General features: G+C 43.2%; 1 protein-coding gene across 1 annotated transcript; it reads left to right on the forward strand.

Moving 5' to 3' along the window:
• Positions 1-610: 610 nt before the first annotated feature.
• On the forward strand, positions 611-17922 carry LOC149346080 (dermonecrotic toxin SPH-like). The gene is made up of 3 exons (XM_089541249.1): positions 611-806; positions 10956-11196; positions 17787-17922. The coding sequence occupies exons 1-3, from the start codon at positions 611-613 to the stop codon at positions 17920-17922; spliced, it is 573 nt and encodes a 190-aa protein (XP_089397375.1).
• The last annotated feature ends 122 nt before the right edge of the window (positions 17923-18044 follow it).

Below are 18044 nucleotides of genomic sequence, written 5' to 3' on the forward strand. Positions count from 1 at the left end.
GCGGCACTAGTAATCCTTCAGGTCGTTCAGGGTCTTATAGTTCATAGTTTATGGGGTTTAACGTCCCAAAGCGACTAGGACTATGAGAGACGCCGTAGTGGAGGGCTCCGGAAATTTAGACCACCTGGGGTTCTTTAACGTGCACTGACATCGCACAGTACACGGGCCTCTAGAATTTCTCCTCCAAAGGAATTCAACCGCCGCGACCGGGATCGAACCCGCGTCTTTCGGGTCAGCAGCCGAGCACCATAACCACTGAGCCACCACGGCGGCGCATTCAGGGTCTAAAGAACTAGTAATATAATGAAAGAACGTGACAAGAAATGGAAAAAACACAATCTGTACCAGCACGGCTGAATGAGTGCAGGTGCATAATAAGCAGCCGTGAGAAGATCTTCAGTTTGGGCTAGTTCAAGAATGCTGTATGGAAGGAAGGTAGATGAGATGAAAGTTAAAGACCATAGGAAACTCCCAAAAGTCCTAATGCAAAAAAAAAGCTGCATGCAAGAATAGCAGCGTAAATACGACTGTTGCTTTTCTTCGCTTTCAGACTAGCCCGGCAGATGGTGTTATTCAAGGTCCGCTGCGACCAATTTTCGTGGTCGGCAACATGGCCAACACCCCAGCAGACGTGGACCGCCTCCTAGAAGAAGGAGCTAACGCACTGGAAGTGGACGTAAGGTTTGGCACCGACGGAAATGCGGTCCGCGTCTACCACGGCTTTCCCTGCGACTGCTTCCTCGACTGCGAAGGCGAGACGCCCTTCACGGAACACTTGGAGTACATAAGAAGCATTACAAGCGTCGGTAAGGGCTCATACACAACAGTAAGGTTATCTACAGCGGAGCGGATTAGGCCATTTTTGTTTCGTTGTTTGTTTGTTTGCTGTCTATAAAATTCAGGAAGCCGCTGTGTGCTATCGTCTGTGGCGTCGCTGATAAGAACGAAGATATCTGAAAACATACATCCTCTGCCAAAAATAAGCCGGCTGCCTTTACCGCTTCTCATACTATCAACAGACGTTTTATTTTCTTAGAGGGGAACAGTGCTAGTACAGATTCACGCCGTAAAGCTTATCTTTGCAGGCTGGGAATCTTGGAAATCGCTGGTTGACCGCCCCACCGCCTTCCCGATCCCAAAGTGGTCACAGTGATCTGGTTACTTTCGGGGAAAAACTTTGCGAACTGAGTGAAAAAACAGGCTTAAACATTGCAGATTACTTTCCCAAGGCAGGCTACCGCCATTAGAGACATTGTTTTCAGATTTCATCTTTTCATCGTAACGGTCAAACGAGCTTAGATACGCAGTCTGCGTCCACTATCGCATATGAAGGTGAAGTTTTCACTGCAACGGTCCTTCGCGAAAAAAATTCCTGCTGCGAACGGCGGTGGCTGTAGCGACGTCATTAGCCAATCAGCGGTTCCCACACTTCGACATCGCTGCAGAATCTTTCTGGGGCAGTATTTAAAACTGAACACCACAAAAAAAAAGGTTTTCATATCTTGTATAGCGTTTCTAAAGATTCTTGTCAAAGTGGTTTGTCGAAGAATTCGCCACTAACTTAGCACGAACGACACCACCGCATAGCAAAGAAGATGGGAAAAAGGGAGACAGGATGGAGCATCATTACGTAAGAGTTGTACTGACTGGCGGAGGTTAATGCAATTCGCATGCTTTAAGTTTATGTTTTCTCATACGTGCGTCCATTGTTTCCACTGACTTTTGATCTCGAGCTGATTATCCAATGTGATTAAGGAAGAGGAGGAGGAAATAACAATATGTCTCACGCATTAAGTAAGGCCTCGTATAAATAAGCGTTCGCTCTCCTATGGCATTTCAGTGACCCAAATAGTTCGATAAAACCAGGCAATCCAGGAGGATGGAGTGGGAGGCATGAAAAATAAGGAAAGGTCCGCAGCGCTCTAGCTGCAGATAGTGTGCTTTCTACATGCCCTCACGCGACTTTACGCTAGCCTACGTTACAAAGGATTAACAAGTTGAGAACAGAATCACTGTAAACTTGGCAAAGTCGTGTAATCGTTCCGTGCTCACTGCGTGCCTATGGAAAACAATGTCAATATGCTTGATGTAAGTTCTCAGCTTATGTTGCAGCCTTAACACTTGTTCTTGGGCGAGTTGGTGCATACTTGATTCGAAGAAAATAGCGCCAGAGCATGCAAACCACGAAAAGACAAGGACGAGACACAAAGCGCTAACTCACAACTACTAACACTACCGCGTTCTGAAATCCCGCCGACTATCGCATTGCGTTGCCACCCAACTCAGCAATGTTTACAGGTCCAGTTTCACGGGTGCTATGAAGAGGAGTAGGAGCAGGAAAACCACTTTCACTACGCAGTAACAGTAATCTTCATTTATTGCTCCATATTCATCTGGAATCACCGTTCTTTCAAAAATTTTTAGTCCGCACGAACTGCAAAATCAAGTTGCCCTTATAGTCTAGCAGCCTGTTGAACAGTCCTCCTCCTGCACTCCCACCAACATCGTAGCCTAATAAAATCTAAATCTATCAGGACCTTATGCGCTCTAACCACGGATTAGCCTATATGGAAGCAAAACTGGAGTGACCTATCCTCTAACTCCTTCCATGTTTTGGCAGGATACGTCGCGTATGCCCTGGGGTAGATATCGATCACTAAATATACAGAATGCTTACTCTTTGCAACGCGCTTATATCTTCATCTCACAGACTAGCGGCTTGCGGAAGTTCACAATGGGAGGAGTCTTTTAAAGGCGGCATCGGAGGTCTTGAGGTCAGAAAATGTAGATTCCTGAAACCAAGGCTAAAATCCTCACAACTGCTTGAATTTCGCAAGTTTGGTACCACCGCGGAATACGTTTTCGTTGTCAGCCATCCGTATTTCGCAATTTAGGCGACGGAAATAAACTCCAGCGCATGCTCACAATGCCCTGCCAATAAAACAGAGGGCGCTAGAGGACAGTATACTCTCTTTTTACTCCAATATAGGCTACTTCGTGCTTGGAGCGTAGCGGGCGCAAAGTGGCGAAACTTTTGTTAGTTAGCGGAGCCATACCAGTGAAATCAAGATTTTTGAGAGCTAATATTGGTTAGGTTTGCATCTAATTCTATTTCATTATCCTGTCAATATAAGCAAAGCTGGGCGGTGAAAAGAAGATAAAACAAAATGAAGGTCACTATCTTTAAAAAACAAAGACCAGCCTCATAAGAAAAAGTACTGTTTTAATATCGTGATGCCAATCACAGAGAATGCGCAAAGGTTTCAGCAACACTATTACAACTGTCATTACCGGGCACGCGTGAAGAGCGAGAAGGATAAAATCATTCGTAGGCCCACTACAATCACTTATTGGGATTTATAGCGGAAAGTTGGGCAAGTTGGATTGAACTATACATCAAGAGCTACCCTACAGAAAGTTTCCATTTCCATAACGCGAGTCCCATAATTTTGTATATTTCCATATGGGCTATATGGAGTCAGTATAGAGTCTATACAGTCGGCGTGGACATTATGGTAAGCGCGTATCCAAGCTCACGGAATCCATATGAGGTCATAGACATTTTCTGGAAGCTATATGAAGTTTTTATGGAAAGCTTATTAACTCCATACACAAAATCTACGGATGTCCATATCTTTTTTTTTTCATATTATATCAACTCCATATTCCCATAATGCCATACCACCGACTCGTATGGAACAATTCAGTAAAGCCGCCGCGGTGGCTTAGTGGTTATGGTGCTCGGCTGCTGACCCGAAAGACGCGGGTTCGATCCCGGCCGCGGCGGTTGAATTTCTTTGGAGGAGAAATTCTAGAGGCCCGTGTACTGTGCGATGTCAGTGCACATTAAAGAACTCCAGGTGGTCGAAATTTTCGGAGCCCTTCACAACGGCGTCTCTCATAGCCTGAATCACTTTAGGACGTTAAGCCCCATCAAACCAAACCAAACCATTTCAGTAGGGTAAATAACGAAGACGACAGAGAAGAAGACAAGACAGGCCCTATCTTTCAACTGAAGGTGTATTCCCGCGAAAAAGGAAACATATACATACAGGAATGCAGGAAAACAGAAACCGAGACACGCTCGCACAAGACTATTTGATATTATAATTTCGCTCTCTTGTAGTGAGATAGAGGGAGGGCTGACGCACGTGCCGCCAGCCTTACGAATGAAAACGTTATCCTTATCCGTGATGTTGGGATTCGGGCACCGGTTGTTCTGGGGCACTCATTTTACAATCTTCTGGGATAGCCATGCGCTGTCCATCCATGTGCGACGCACGCGATGTACAGTCGGCGACCAAAGTATCTCGAACGCGCGATCAGCAAACGCAGCCGATCGCTCTTATGTATATTCCGCACTTGTGGCGGTGCAATCTCCACAAGTGGGATCTTCAGCCTCTGGCCAATAAAAGAGCTAATTTCTTCATTGGCGGATCTTCCGGTCAACGTACTTTTGTCCTCCACAGCATTTTTTCTGTATGTAGCGCTTTACAAACATTTCATCAGGTGCTACAACACTCCGTTCTTAAAATGTGCGGCACTTATTAAAATCTTTCCCTGGTGTCTTAGACTCTTTGTATGTTTCAGCTGGGCGAAAGGTCCTAATTGGCACTAAATTAATATCACGTCTTCTTTTCTATCTTCTTCTCTTATATTTCGCAGCTGGTGGAAAGTACCACAACAAACTGGGGTTGCTATACTTGGATTTCAAGACAGAGGAAATATCGCACGACAGCTTACATCAGGCCGGCGTCGCCGTTATAAAGAAAATTGACAAGCACCTTTGGCGAGACAGTAAGAAATGTTTTCTTTTAACCTATCCACCTCAAAAATCATGAAAAGAAGGCATGTTTCAAAAGGGCACTTGAGCACTATTGTGTGCATGTCCTGCACTCGTAGTACGGACGCTCCTAGATTTCTAAAATTATGGCTTTAGAATTAATTTCCTAGTACTTCAAAAGCCGCTAATCATTGGTGCGAATATTGTATTTCGGGCAATTATGTACTCTAAAATAAAAAGCGTAATTCCTAGAAGGGGAAAGAAAAATTTCATGCTAGATGCGAATAAAACGAAACAAATATTTATACCTGGCTGAAAATCACGTGTAGCAGAGCAGCCAATAATTCAGTTATGAGAAATGAAGGGCATAAAATTACAAATTTAGAAAGAAAAACTACAAGGGATACGGGTAAAGAAAATACGTAACCGCGTCCAGAGTTCCGGTGGCACAATTAGCAGCAACGTGGAAAAAGACACTGCAGGCAGCAATGCCAGACAATAGCTTGTTACACTTGGTCCACTTGAGGACACTCTCGTTATCATCGAATAAGAAAATATTCGGAAATGAAAGCGCCATTCGGCAAATGCCAAATCTGAAAGTTGCTCCTCACTGGAGGTGCAAAGCTGACACTTTTAAACACCGAGAGAATGGCAAATCGTTAAACGCGTGCTTGATGGTCAGGGTATCTTTAAACAGCAGTAAGCATTATTACGCCACAATAATAAACATAGCTTTTGTATCACCGGTTCTTCGTCACAGCTACATTGTTTAACAGCTATCCAGGGGCTGCATTAGAAGCGAACCACCACAACGTGTATTTCTGTGCGCTGCACTGGCTTAAAGGATATAGACAACTAATTTTATTGCATGCTTCCTTCGTCCAAATGATACGTTATACATTAGCATACATGTACGCAATACCGCATGGTATTCGTCTACGACCGCTAAAAAATTTAGAATTCAATTTCATCAATTTCATTCATCAATCAAAGGATAGCTCTGACGTGTAGTTGAACGTTAGGTAACGTGATGGGGCGAAAAACTGCAATACAAACGCAGATACGAAGTTTGAACTCACTACTGAAGTTAAACATGTCAAGGTCAAGACCTATAGTTGCAACAAACGATATATAAGTTGTTATAGTAGAGATTTTTTTCTGTGTCACGTGACCTAAAATTCAATTACACGTCACTGCCATCATTCGGGTGATGAAATCGAATCCAAAGCGGCGTCAAGAAGAGATTCATTTAAAAATTACTGTTGGCGAGTACCACGGGGTGCTCCATGTATAAGAATGTCAAACGCATCGCTGGAAAAAATAAAATACGCAAGGAAGAATTTGGTGCCTATAGTCCTTTGTGATATGCCCCACGAGACCTACGGTGCCGCCACATATCGGTCTACCTCACAGCAAACACCATGTACGAGCACACTATCTTGCGCCTTGTAGACGAAGATGGAAGCAGTAAGGCTTGTAGTGCTCGTGACCATGGCTAAAACTCAAGTCAGCGTTGTACGTTCGTTTTATTACCTATTTTCGTATAGAAAAGCAAAACAGCATGCTAACGAGGATGCGAGAAATGTCCTTCCGCCCAGTCACTTCAATGACATGGCTGGCCGAAATGTTTATCAGTGACTGAGTCTTAAAACTAGTGTGGAAAGAAAAGCAGGTATGTGCTGATGCATCTTCCAGTTTTTAACTCGCCAAGGTGCGGAAGATAAGAAGACAAAAATAAACGCTCTAAACTCTTTTACGGCAGCAGAGAATAGCACACTTCTACTTTCACTTCTGGGTCAGCCCGTTATGCTGACCGCCTTGTCAACGTTTCAATGATTTAGTAAGCCATCAGGGTACGAATCACCCCAGCAGAGTAGGTAAAAGGGCACTCCCGCACCATAAAGTGGCCAAACGCAACACATCCTTAACCGGTCTAGAAAATAATGTCACCCGGTTCTCTTTACTTTGCTGCAAGATGTGTATTCATGTTCAAATTAATTCTAATTGATGTTCTATTAATTCTTTCTTCCGAATAGTTCCCGTAGCTAGCGCCGTAAATGTGCTACTCTACGTGAACGGTGTTACCTACAAGGATTTCTTCAAGGGAGCTTTGGAAGCCATTGACGCTCTGCCGAATTCAGAAAACTGGAAACTCCGCGTTGGTGAGTTGACTCATTGAAGCGCTGAGTGCGCTCAAGAAGCGCCCTGCCCCGTGTCCATGCGAGGAACACCTAGCATTCTACGGCCACGGAAAGCCCACCTTTTGCCCATAAACTCTAGATATAGCTCGGGCAACAGGGTCATGGTTTTATCGGGTGAAACTGTGCAACGTCGCCACTAAGATCGTCTAAAGGCAACACAAAAGGGATATGTGCAACGAAGAGCCTATCTGTCGGTTCATACTGTAAGCTTTTCGAATGTTCTGTACAACTCGCTGAGAACAGGAAGAGGAAATTGTATTCATTTGAGTTCATTATTCAACATCCTTCTGTAGCCCGGGTGGACATGTGCGAACTAACGTTAAACAACATCCTAAACAGACACAGCGCATTCGGCCTGTGGACCTATGGAAAAAAAAAATTGAAAAAACACTCAAGGTCCTCTTTATTGGTATGGCGTCATAGACCTAACGGGTTCCTTCAGCGGTTTGGGGTCCTCTGTGCATACCACTTCGTTGACCCATACACTGTTCTTTAATATATATTTTTTTATTTACAAGGAGACACACAAGGCCTCCCTAACCGGGTCGAACGAACGTTTCTAGTGGTCGAGGGGCAGCGCGCACATCTCATGGCCCAAGGGGCAGCATTTCCAGTCCTGGCTCGACGATTTTCTTTTCATAGAAAATGGATTTCTTTCTTCAGAGGCACTACACAATGGCGATAGAATCACGTCACCACCCCGCAAACCAATGAGCAACTGTGTAGTGCGTCGTCAGTGCTCTGCTTTGTGATCGTTGAGGGGTGCTCTAATTTCCGGCGCGAGGTCACGTGATTGTGATGTCATGACCCTCAGGACCAATCTCGACTTTTTACACCCGCCAACATCTCTGCCGGTTTCTTTGCTGAGCGGGACCCTTACCACTTTCACGTTAATAGGGAAGAAAGCAATAGTTTGTGAGAGAAAGCTTGCTTTAAACAGCTCCTGCTCTCAGGATGCAGCGTCGCAAGTGATCGAAGCAAGCAATTAAAACTTTCTAAGCAATTAAACCTTAATCACGCGCGATGCTTGGCCGCAGTTACAGGTTGAGTTTTTCAGAATACTACACTTGCCGGAGCTGGCATGCTTAGGAAAATGGATTCCTATAACGCGGCTTTTAGCCCCAAGCATGATGTACGTTTGCATTAACGCCAGGGTAATCTGTGCATTCTCTAGCCTCACCGCGGTAAATCGATTCCTCTATCGGAGTTCTCGGAGGGCCCATTTTAGTTTCAAAAAATGCGGCTTAATTTTTCATGCGCAATAATTGTGAACAGAAGCATTTTTGAACGAGGAAAGTTTGTGGGCGAATTTTTTCACATATTCAAGATCTCCCGTCGGCAGGCTGGAATCTTTTTTTTGCAATTGAACGTTTTTTTCTATCACCAAAAGCGTTACCTATTAGTTTTCTATTCCAATTGTATCTGCTCGATGAGAGCGATGGAAACACTATCAAAGAAAGATTTTGCTAGATTTTGAAGAATGAACCATCGCCTTCAATATTTCTATACCATTATCTTAATTTTTCAATTTTCAGAATTTTTTTGCCCGAATGCTGGACATGTAATGTTTCGGATGTTTCGATACTAAGACTTCATCTCCCGGAGAAGCTGAGCAGCGCTCAGAGATGCAGAGACTTCTGCTGCGATTCCTAAAAAAATCTCTCCCAAGCGGCTCTTCTTTCTCTGTGTTCTTTTTCGTGTACTTTATTCTTTCTACCATGTGTCGCTGGTTTCCATACACAGTCATTCCGCTAACGAATCTTCTCTCCTCACAACTCACCCAACGTGACTTCTTCACGACTCCCGCGATTTATCTCACCCATTACTTGTTCGTAACGTCAAGCTTAATCTTTGAAGTTGCATGCCCTGACCGAAAATACTTTTGGTTGAACCCAAATTGCCCTGTTTTAGGCCCTTTTCCTTTGCAGCAGCTTGAAAACTCCGTCAGAAGGAGAATAGACATTTTAGCTAAATATAGCGCACTCCGGACAAAAGACAAGGAAGACTGTACAACACAGGCGCTTACTCGCAACTAGGCGTTTATCCAAAAAACGCAGGAAAAAATGATAAAAAGAAAGAAAAAGCCACAAATAGAGACAAAGTCCATCATGCAGGTGGATTATGATGAGAGACACGCAGGCGCGTCATGATAAGAAAAGTCCTTATCATGCAGGACCACCGTTGCGTCAGCAAAACATGTGTGCTCAGTTTTGCGAATATGACTGGCCTCTGAGACCTCTCTAGTTAGTTGATTTGGGTGTCGAAACAAGATTGTGGTTTTGTCAGGTAAAGGCTTGACACCTTTTCATTTTGTACAGTGCTTAGCAAGATTGCAAGAAGGTGGCTTTTTCAAGGACAGAAAGTGCTCTTGCAGACGCACATTGAGGTAACGGCTAGTTTGACCGGACCGGAGTTGTTTTGCCCGGACCTACATTGGTCAAACTGGCCATTGCCTTAATGTGCGTCTGCAAGAGCACTTTCTGCCCTTGAAAAAGCCGCCTTCTTGAAAACTTGCTGAGCACTGTTCCAAATGTAATGGTGTCAAGCCTTTGCCTGATAAAACCACAATATTGTTTCTGCACCGAAATCAACTAACTAGAGAGGTCTCAGAGGCCTATCATATCCGCAAGAATGAGCACATATGTGTTGCTGATGCAATGGTGGTCCTGCATGATAAGGAGTTTTCTTATCTTGACGCGCCTGCGTGACTCTCATCCTGATATGCCTGCATGGTGGCCTTTGTTTCTGTTTGTGGTTCTTTCTTTCTTTCTCTTTTTCTCTGCCTTTTTTGAATAAACGCCCAGCTGCGAGTAAGCACCGCCTGTGTTGTACAGTCTTCCTTGTCCATTGTCCTGAGTGAGCTATATTTTTCCCATGAAAACTCCGCCAAATTGAAAAAAAAAGAAAAATTTCATTCTTAAGATCCACTAAAAGTTCGCATGCCCAACAATTCTGGACAAAAACATTTTTGAGCGGGTAGAGGCCCGAAATAATATGAGATTTCAGTATTACAATCAATATATTCGCAGACCACCCGAAGGCAGTCTTGCTTTTTTTTCTGTTTACTTTTTTGTTATCGTTAAAAGCATTCCCTGTTGATTTCTATGGCAGCTTTAAGTGCTCGATGCGATCGATGGAAACACATTGAAAGAAACCTTTTGTTACACATCAGAAGAATAGATCATTACCTTCAATATTTCTATAACAATATCTTACAATTTTTCAGTATTCAAAATTTTTGTCCGATAATGTTGGACATGGAAACTGTCTTCTCTCCAGATTTTACCCTTCATACTTAATTAAAAACTGAAAATTCCTTCAATGGAAAATCACTGGACACAACCGATATAATCTTACAAGCAAGAAACGCATCAGACTCCCTTGAGAGCGCTTTTTGACTCATGCCGCGTATAGCACGCTACGAAATATTTTGATGCAACTGCCTTCTCAGGCATCGGCGCCTGTCCGAAACCTGCGTGTCCAGGATTCATTACAATAATCATCTTCAAGTTATATAAAAAAAATTCGAGTACTAGTTTGTACAAAGAACGTTTCCGTGGAGTTACCATTTGTATTTTTGCCGCAGCCAGTACAAGTAGTAGTACAAAACTTTATTCCGCAATATGGGACGGGGTTTAGGGGTTGGGGTCTTGAGCACCAGGTGGTGTTCCTAGGTACAGGATCCTATTGGTTATTGCTGCCTCCTCGGCCCGCTAAACCAGCGCAAGCTGATCTTGCGGGTCGGAGTTGGACAGAAGCTCCTCCCACTGCTCGACGGACGGGCTTTTAACTTTGGGCACTATCGGGCAACTTGGGTATGAGTTTGTTTGTAGCCGTTTCCATGTAGTTGCCTGATGTCTTGTGAGTGTCTTGTGATGAAGCGGGTATTTATGTTTTGGAAGTTAGGACGCCGTAAATACCCCAGCCACCTGAAACTGGCAGTTCAAATATAAAAATATTTCTCATCACAGGTTTCGACTTTGGCCCATTCCTGTCCTTGTCGGATGTGGGAGACGCGTTCGCCGAACTCAACATTCACGGCCACCGTTGGCAAGGGGACGGTGCCAGCAACTGTATCGAGGACCTGCTGGGAAGCCTGCTCATATCGAGCATGGTCGACTGTCGCGACGGCCAGAGCGCGACCTGCGACTACGTCGACAAGACGTACGTCTGGAATCTGGACAAACCCCACACCATTGAAAATATGATCAGGTGAGTGCGTTGCCAGCAGACGTAGGTATTCAGACATGAAGAAAAAAATCCAACGCATTCGAACCAGATGGATGTAATTGAAGTTGAGTGCACCTCTTCAGAGCACATGGTTTGGTTACGGCATCTCTAAAGACCTAAAGGTCTTCAAAGGATAGCAATAGGCTTCTGCCCTCGAAATTAATATTTAGAGGTTTAGAAGTGCTACAACTTCTTCACTACATCGATTAAAAGCAAGCTATGTGTACTGAAAATAATTCACCGGGCGTGCCCTCAGTACAAGTTGGTTGGTTGGTTTCAATTCAATTCAATTTAGTTTATTTCTTTCCATGGAAAGAGGAGCTGAGGCAAAAGGCTGTCTTGCCTGACGAAGGCCTCAGCACCCATACACGGTTGGCAATGCAGTGGCAAAAAAACATTTGAAAAAATCTTACTTGTAATACAAGTTACGAAAAAAAAAGAGGACGCATATGCAGGTTGTAATACAATTATGCACAAAAAAAAAACAATTTGCAACACACACTTTTGTACATAAAGTTCACAGAGCAAGAGCAGGCAACACAACCAAGATTTACTGATCAGAATACATAATCATCAAACAAAGTAGCATGATACACACAGTAACTGTAAGGAAATCTCGAATGAAGTATTATGGAAATTGAATGTTACTGCTTATTAGGTAATGTTTAAGGTTCTTATTGGACCAAGATGCGGAAGAATTGAAGTCAAGACGCGGCGGTTAATTATTTATGGCTGTAGGAACTTGGTAGCGTAGTGTCTGGTTACCGTAATTGGACCGGATTTTAGGTACCAGCTTTCTTTGCTTTCGGAAGCGGTACGTTGTGGAAGAGTTTATTTATTTATTTATTTAAATACCCTAAGGGCCCGGGTGGGCATTACATAGGGGGGGACAGCAAATAACACAACTACTCAAGCATCACTTCATGCATAATACAGATAGAGAACAAAAGAACTAGGTGTTAATTATCAAATTCGTTTTTTTTTATATACATCGTGGGCATGGTGCACTGGGCAATAAACAAAAATAATATGTACATGCATACGGCAAAGCAGGGGTACAAGGCGACAAGTTCAAACAGACGACAATGCTGCGCCTGATTCAAGAAATGTTAGTAGCGCTGAACGGAAAGATGATGGTTCAATGATAGCTACAATGCTAGCAGGTAAACCATTCCACTCCCTTATAGCCAAGACTAACGGGGAATTCTGATATTTCTTTGTGCGGGCGAAAATTGTTTGAATTTTATGCGCATGGTCGGTTCGAGAAGATATGTGATGTGCTGCTGTGATGTGCCTCCGTGCAAAAGATGAATGGTTGTAGTAGAGGGAGTGGAACAACGATAGGCGAAAGAATTTGCGTCGTATGTTGAGGTCCAGAAGATTTAGAGACTGTTTTATTGCAGTAACGCTCTGAAATGGAGAGTACGACCGTAAAATAAAGCGTGCTGCCTTATTTTGCACTGATTCTATAGAGCTAGATAAGTTTTCTTGGTGGGGATGCCATACTACCGAACAATATTCCAATGATGCCCGAACTAGAGATGTGTAGGCCAGCAGTTTGGTGTCAGGGTTAGCTAGAGATAAACGACGTTTAAGCAGGCCTAATTTTTTCAAAGATTTGCTAGTAATATACGCTATGTGGCTATGCCAATTTAGGTCCGGGGAAAGAACAACGCCTAAATATTTGAAAGTTGATGAGCGCGCAATGACGCTATTATTTATACTGTAATTGTTTACTGGTGTTTTAGAGAGTGCAGAGAAAGTCATCTGTTTGGTTTTATCGGTGTTTATTTCCATCTGCCAAACACTGCACCAAGAACTTAACCTATCTAGATCTGTTTGCAAGACAACAACGTCGTTAGGATTAGTTATTTCCCTATAAATGATACAATCGTCAGCGAAAAGACGTATGGAGGAGCTAATGTCTGAAGCGATGTCATTAACATAAATTAAAAACAGAAGTGGACCTAAGACGGATCCCTGAGGTACACCTGATTTAACATTTTTAGTTTCAGACACAATGTTATTAGCAGATACGGATTGCTGCCTGTTAGTTAAAAATTCTTCAATCCACTTTGTAGTATCATGATCAAGCTGCAAGTTGTGCACCTTTTTGATAAGGCGCTTGTGAGCTACCCGATCAAAGGCTTTTGAAAAGTCAATAAAAATTGCGTCAGTGTACAAGGCGCTATGAATTGTAGAATGTAGATCCGTGACTAATTCAAATAATTGGGTTTGACATGAATGCCGGTACCGAAAACCATGCTGATTTTCAAGTAGCAGGTCATTTGCATTAAGGTGTTTCATGATATGGGTAAATATTATATGTTCCAGTAGCTTGCAGCACACTGAAGTAAGAGAAATTGGTCGGTAGTTGTTGGGATTTGTAATATCTCCAGACTTAAATATTGGTATAATGAGTGCAGTTCGCCAATCGTCTGGAACACAGCTACTGTTCAAAGACTGCTGGAATAAAAGTGATAACAATAATGCCGACACATGAGAAGTTAGCTTTAGAAGTTTTGTGCCTATGCCATCAGGACCAGGGCTAGAATTTAATGGAAGCCTATCAATCGCCCGAAGAACCCCATCTGTTGTGATAGTGATAGGATTAGAATGATAAGCAATGCATGGAACGGGAAGCTGAAAGTGCTCGGAAATAGGTGCCTCGTCTGTAAATACTTGGCTGAAATGACTGTTTAGATGTTCCGCACTTGCTTCTACGGGGACCAAATTTCCATTTACTTCCTTTAGTGTTATTAACTCACTTGTAAGGAATAGTAAGGAAGTTGTAAGGAAGTTGTAAGGAATAGAAGCGTATAGTCGGTTTTTGTGAATATATTGAAATAGTCGGAAGAAGTATATCTGATCTGCCTTCAGAATGCTGTGTTAGATGAATAGTGGCACTGATGGGAGGTTTTATGGTCGGCCGTGATATCGTTCAATTGCTCTCAGTGCTTTCTTTTGTATCTTAATTAATTTTCGTAACTACCGGAAGTTGTAGTACCCCACTCGAGGATGCAGTAACAGATTTTAGAGTAAAAAAGTGCATAATATATAGTTATCATTAGCCACGTAGGTATGATGCCAGCCAGTCGGTAAAGGCAGCCAACTGTTCTGCTCAGACTGGAAGAAAGTTTCAAAATGTGTTTATTCCAGGACAGTGTCTCGCTAAACCAAACACCAAGAAATTTGTGACTGGAAACTGTCAATCGCAGTCTTAGCATAATAAATATTAAGCGAATGCCGTTCTATAGTGTTAATAGGCCTGAAGATTATGTAGTGAGTCTTCGAAAGAATTAATAATAGTCTGTTTGCCTGCAACCAGGATTGAAGGTTATTTAGGTATGCATTTGCCTTGCCTTACAGGGTGCACAGAGCTCTATCACTGAAAAAAATGTTTGTGTCATCAGCATACATTATTATGTCTGTTGAATCTGGTATATTACATATATAATTAATTAATTTCTTCTGCTTTACTAATCAATTAGCTTTAACATATTCAGTAATATAGATTGATCAACACTACCAAATAAATAAATGAAAAAAATAAAAAAATCCCCTGTGCCCCTTGGTTTCTGTGGCTGTTGTCTTCTCTCATATATAATTAATGTAAGTTATAAATAGGAGCGGCCCTAGAATTGAGCCCTGTGGCACACCTTGTGTGATGGAGAGCTTCTCTGAATTTTCGGAGTTAATGTTGACATACTGAAAACGGTTATCTAAATAACTAGAAAACAGGGCTGAAGAAATTCCACGCACACCGTAACAGTTTAATTTATGGAGGAGAATAGTGTGACGTACGCAGTCAAAAGCTTTTCTAAAGTCCAAAAACAAACCAAGCGTACATTTTCTCGCTTCAATGCTATCAATAATTTTTTCTTTAATTGTTAGCAGCGCTTTTTCTGTAGACCTATTCTTCAAGAACCCGTACTGCGAATCATTTATAATGTTATATTTGGCGAAGAAATCTTGTAGCCTGCGGTTATGGCGCCTTCAAATATTTTAGATAAAATAGGAAGAACAGAGATGGGTCTGTAATTAGTAATTTCGTTTCTGTCGCTACCTTTGTAAATCGGACAGACTCTAGCAACCTTTAAGTCGTCCGGAAACACACCGGTTGTGAACATGAGATTTATCATATGAGCAAGAACTTCTGATACCGACGCGGATAAATATTTTAAGGGGACAGCTGATACGTTGTTTTTAATGTCATGTATTAACATGGTCACCTCATTAGGCGTCGTTGGGGTAAGCGTTAACGAATTTAGTATGGGCGTTATGACGTTTTGATATGTGGTATAATGGGCAGGTTCATCAACAACAGAATCGGCTACATTCACAAAAAACTCATTCATAGCTGTTGCTAAGTCAAAACCAGTAAGTTTCCCTTCGGGTGTGATTATTTCATCAATATTACACGGCACGTTGTTATCGAGTAAGTAGCCGAGTTCTTTCCAGACTTTCCTGTAATTACCGCGTATTTTGGAGAAACGCTGGACATAGTAATTATTGGGGTTTAACGTCCCAAAGCGACTCAGGCTGTGAGAGACGCCGTAGTGAAGGTCTCCGGAAATTTCGACCACCTGGGGATCTTTAACGTGCACTGACATCGCACAGTATACGGGCCTCTAGAATTTCGCCTCCATCGAAATTCGGCTGCCGTGGCCGGGATCGAACCCGCGTCTTTCGGGCCAGCAGCCGAGCGCCGTAAACACTGATTCGCGGCGGGGCGGAAATACGCTTACCATACAGGGTGTTTCACCGAATATTTTGCAATATTTGTAAACATCGACTTTTTAAATTAGAAGAGCGCTTTTTTCGGTATAGGACTGGCAGCGATGTAGTACATCAGGATACAGATAAGACGTGCTAACTATCAGGCTGTTAACTAATATCGCATAGTGAAATGTTTAACTATTCCTGTTAGGCTCCTTAATTACTGACAAGCGTGTAGCCCTCGGTAATACCCATATCACTTTTAAGAATTTTGAAAATGTTACGCGAACTTGTGTAGGCCTGCAAATTTTGGCTATTTCTACGCGTTATGTGCACTGCGGAGGTTGCTTTGCCTGCAAGCTTCTCGAAAGAGCATGTATTATGGCGCGATGTAGGCAAAATTTGTTGGGCCACAGCGCCGAATGTAACCGCGTTTTCCAAATTCTAAAAACGGATATGGGTATTACTTACGCCTCTCGCTAATTAAGGAAGCTAACCGTAATATTTAGGACGTTAACTATTAAATATTAGTTAACCATTCTGCTAATAAGCACTTCTCAGCTGAATTCTGATTAACTATACCAGTGAGAATGCTATGCCGGAAAAAGCGTTGTTCTAACTCAAAAAGCCTACGTTTAAATATTGTGCAAAATCTTAGGTGAAACACCCTGTATATTCACTCAAGGGACGCAGGTTCCAAGCCAGGTCACACCTGATATTAGTAAGCCTTGAATAAGAAGCTCGTCAGTTTATTATGCATTCACGCCGTGATCGGACACCGGAGCCTAAGGAGTATGCAATAGCGTTTTGGTATATGGGGGCGCCGTCCTACCGTGTGTGGCAGCTGTGTAGGTCTTTACCAGTCATATGAGAAGTCATAACTCATGATATAGACTGGAAGCGACGCCACCGGGCTGAAAGTGAGAGCTACTGAGTTTGTGACGTGTGTTCGTGAGTCATCTGCCGAGTCATGACTCATGACTTATGACACTGACCGCAAGTGACATCACCAGACAGGACGTTGGTCGCGTTCGTGTCATGTGGCGCTATGTTATCGCATCACAGACGTAATGGAATTGATTGTGCCCCAATTTGTACGGTGTATTTTGCTTACGGAACTTTTCTAGTGCTGCGCACCGACGGGCGGACAAAAACCCGCGGATACAGAGAGGCGGAGATGTGGGCATTTAATTGTAATAATGCAACAATACTATCGAATGCGACTCAAAATGAGAGCGAGAACCTCCGCAATTCTTGTTCTTAAACGTCCTTGCCTTTAATTTCACGCACCGCAGCTGACCACCATGGTGGCTTACTACCTCCAAGGCAAAGCAACTTCTACAGCTTCCGCCGTCAATCATGACTTTACAGACAATCCTTCAGGAAGATTGCTGTTGATTTTTTTTTTAAATAAACCGGATTTTTGGTCGTTTCAGGCGTGAACATTTGAAATCGGGCGCTTTAATCCCGTTGTTTGAGCCCTGTATAGTCCTAGGGATTTTATAGAATTCACTAGGGCATGTATTGCGAAGGCAAGATAATCGGCAAGGCCCTTCGGGAAGGCAAGGTCCTTAAGGGTAACGGAGTGGATTCCAAGAGAAGGCAAGAGTTGAAGGTGGCGCCAGAAAGTTAGGTGGGCGGCTGTGATTAAGAAGTTTTTGCGTATACGGTGGCCGCAACTGGCGAAGGGCAGGGTTAATTGGAGAGACATGGGAGAGGCCTTTGCCCTGCAGTGGGCGTAGTCAGGCTGATGATGATGATGATTGTTTTTTGCAAGATCATGAACACTCTCCCATGATACGATGCAATGCCTGTTTTCTGAAGCGCGTTCACTGCTCTTGTCCTTTTTCCAGGGCTGGCAGCGACGCAATAATAACGAACAAACCGGCCGCTGTACTCGAGGTGTTGAAGCAGCCTGATGTTGCCTCTGTGGCGCGAATTGCTCGCCCGGGAGACGGCCCTTGGGATCGCATTGTCACCGAGTACTAATCAAGCTGATGAATGGCATGCATGGCTCTAATTCTTAGCTTTTTACTGTACTTTTTATATCCATGTAATGAAGTCGGCTACGTGAGCATATTTTGATACGGCTACTAAGGAATCATGGGCTC

The sequence above is a fragment of the Amblyomma mixtum genome, chromosome 4, assembly GCF_055824585.1.
Source record: "Amblyomma mixtum isolate Tamu chromosome 4, ASM5582458v1, whole genome shotgun sequence".
Classification (NCBI taxonomy): Eukaryota; Metazoa; Arthropoda; class Arachnida; order Ixodida; family Ixodidae; genus Amblyomma; species Amblyomma mixtum.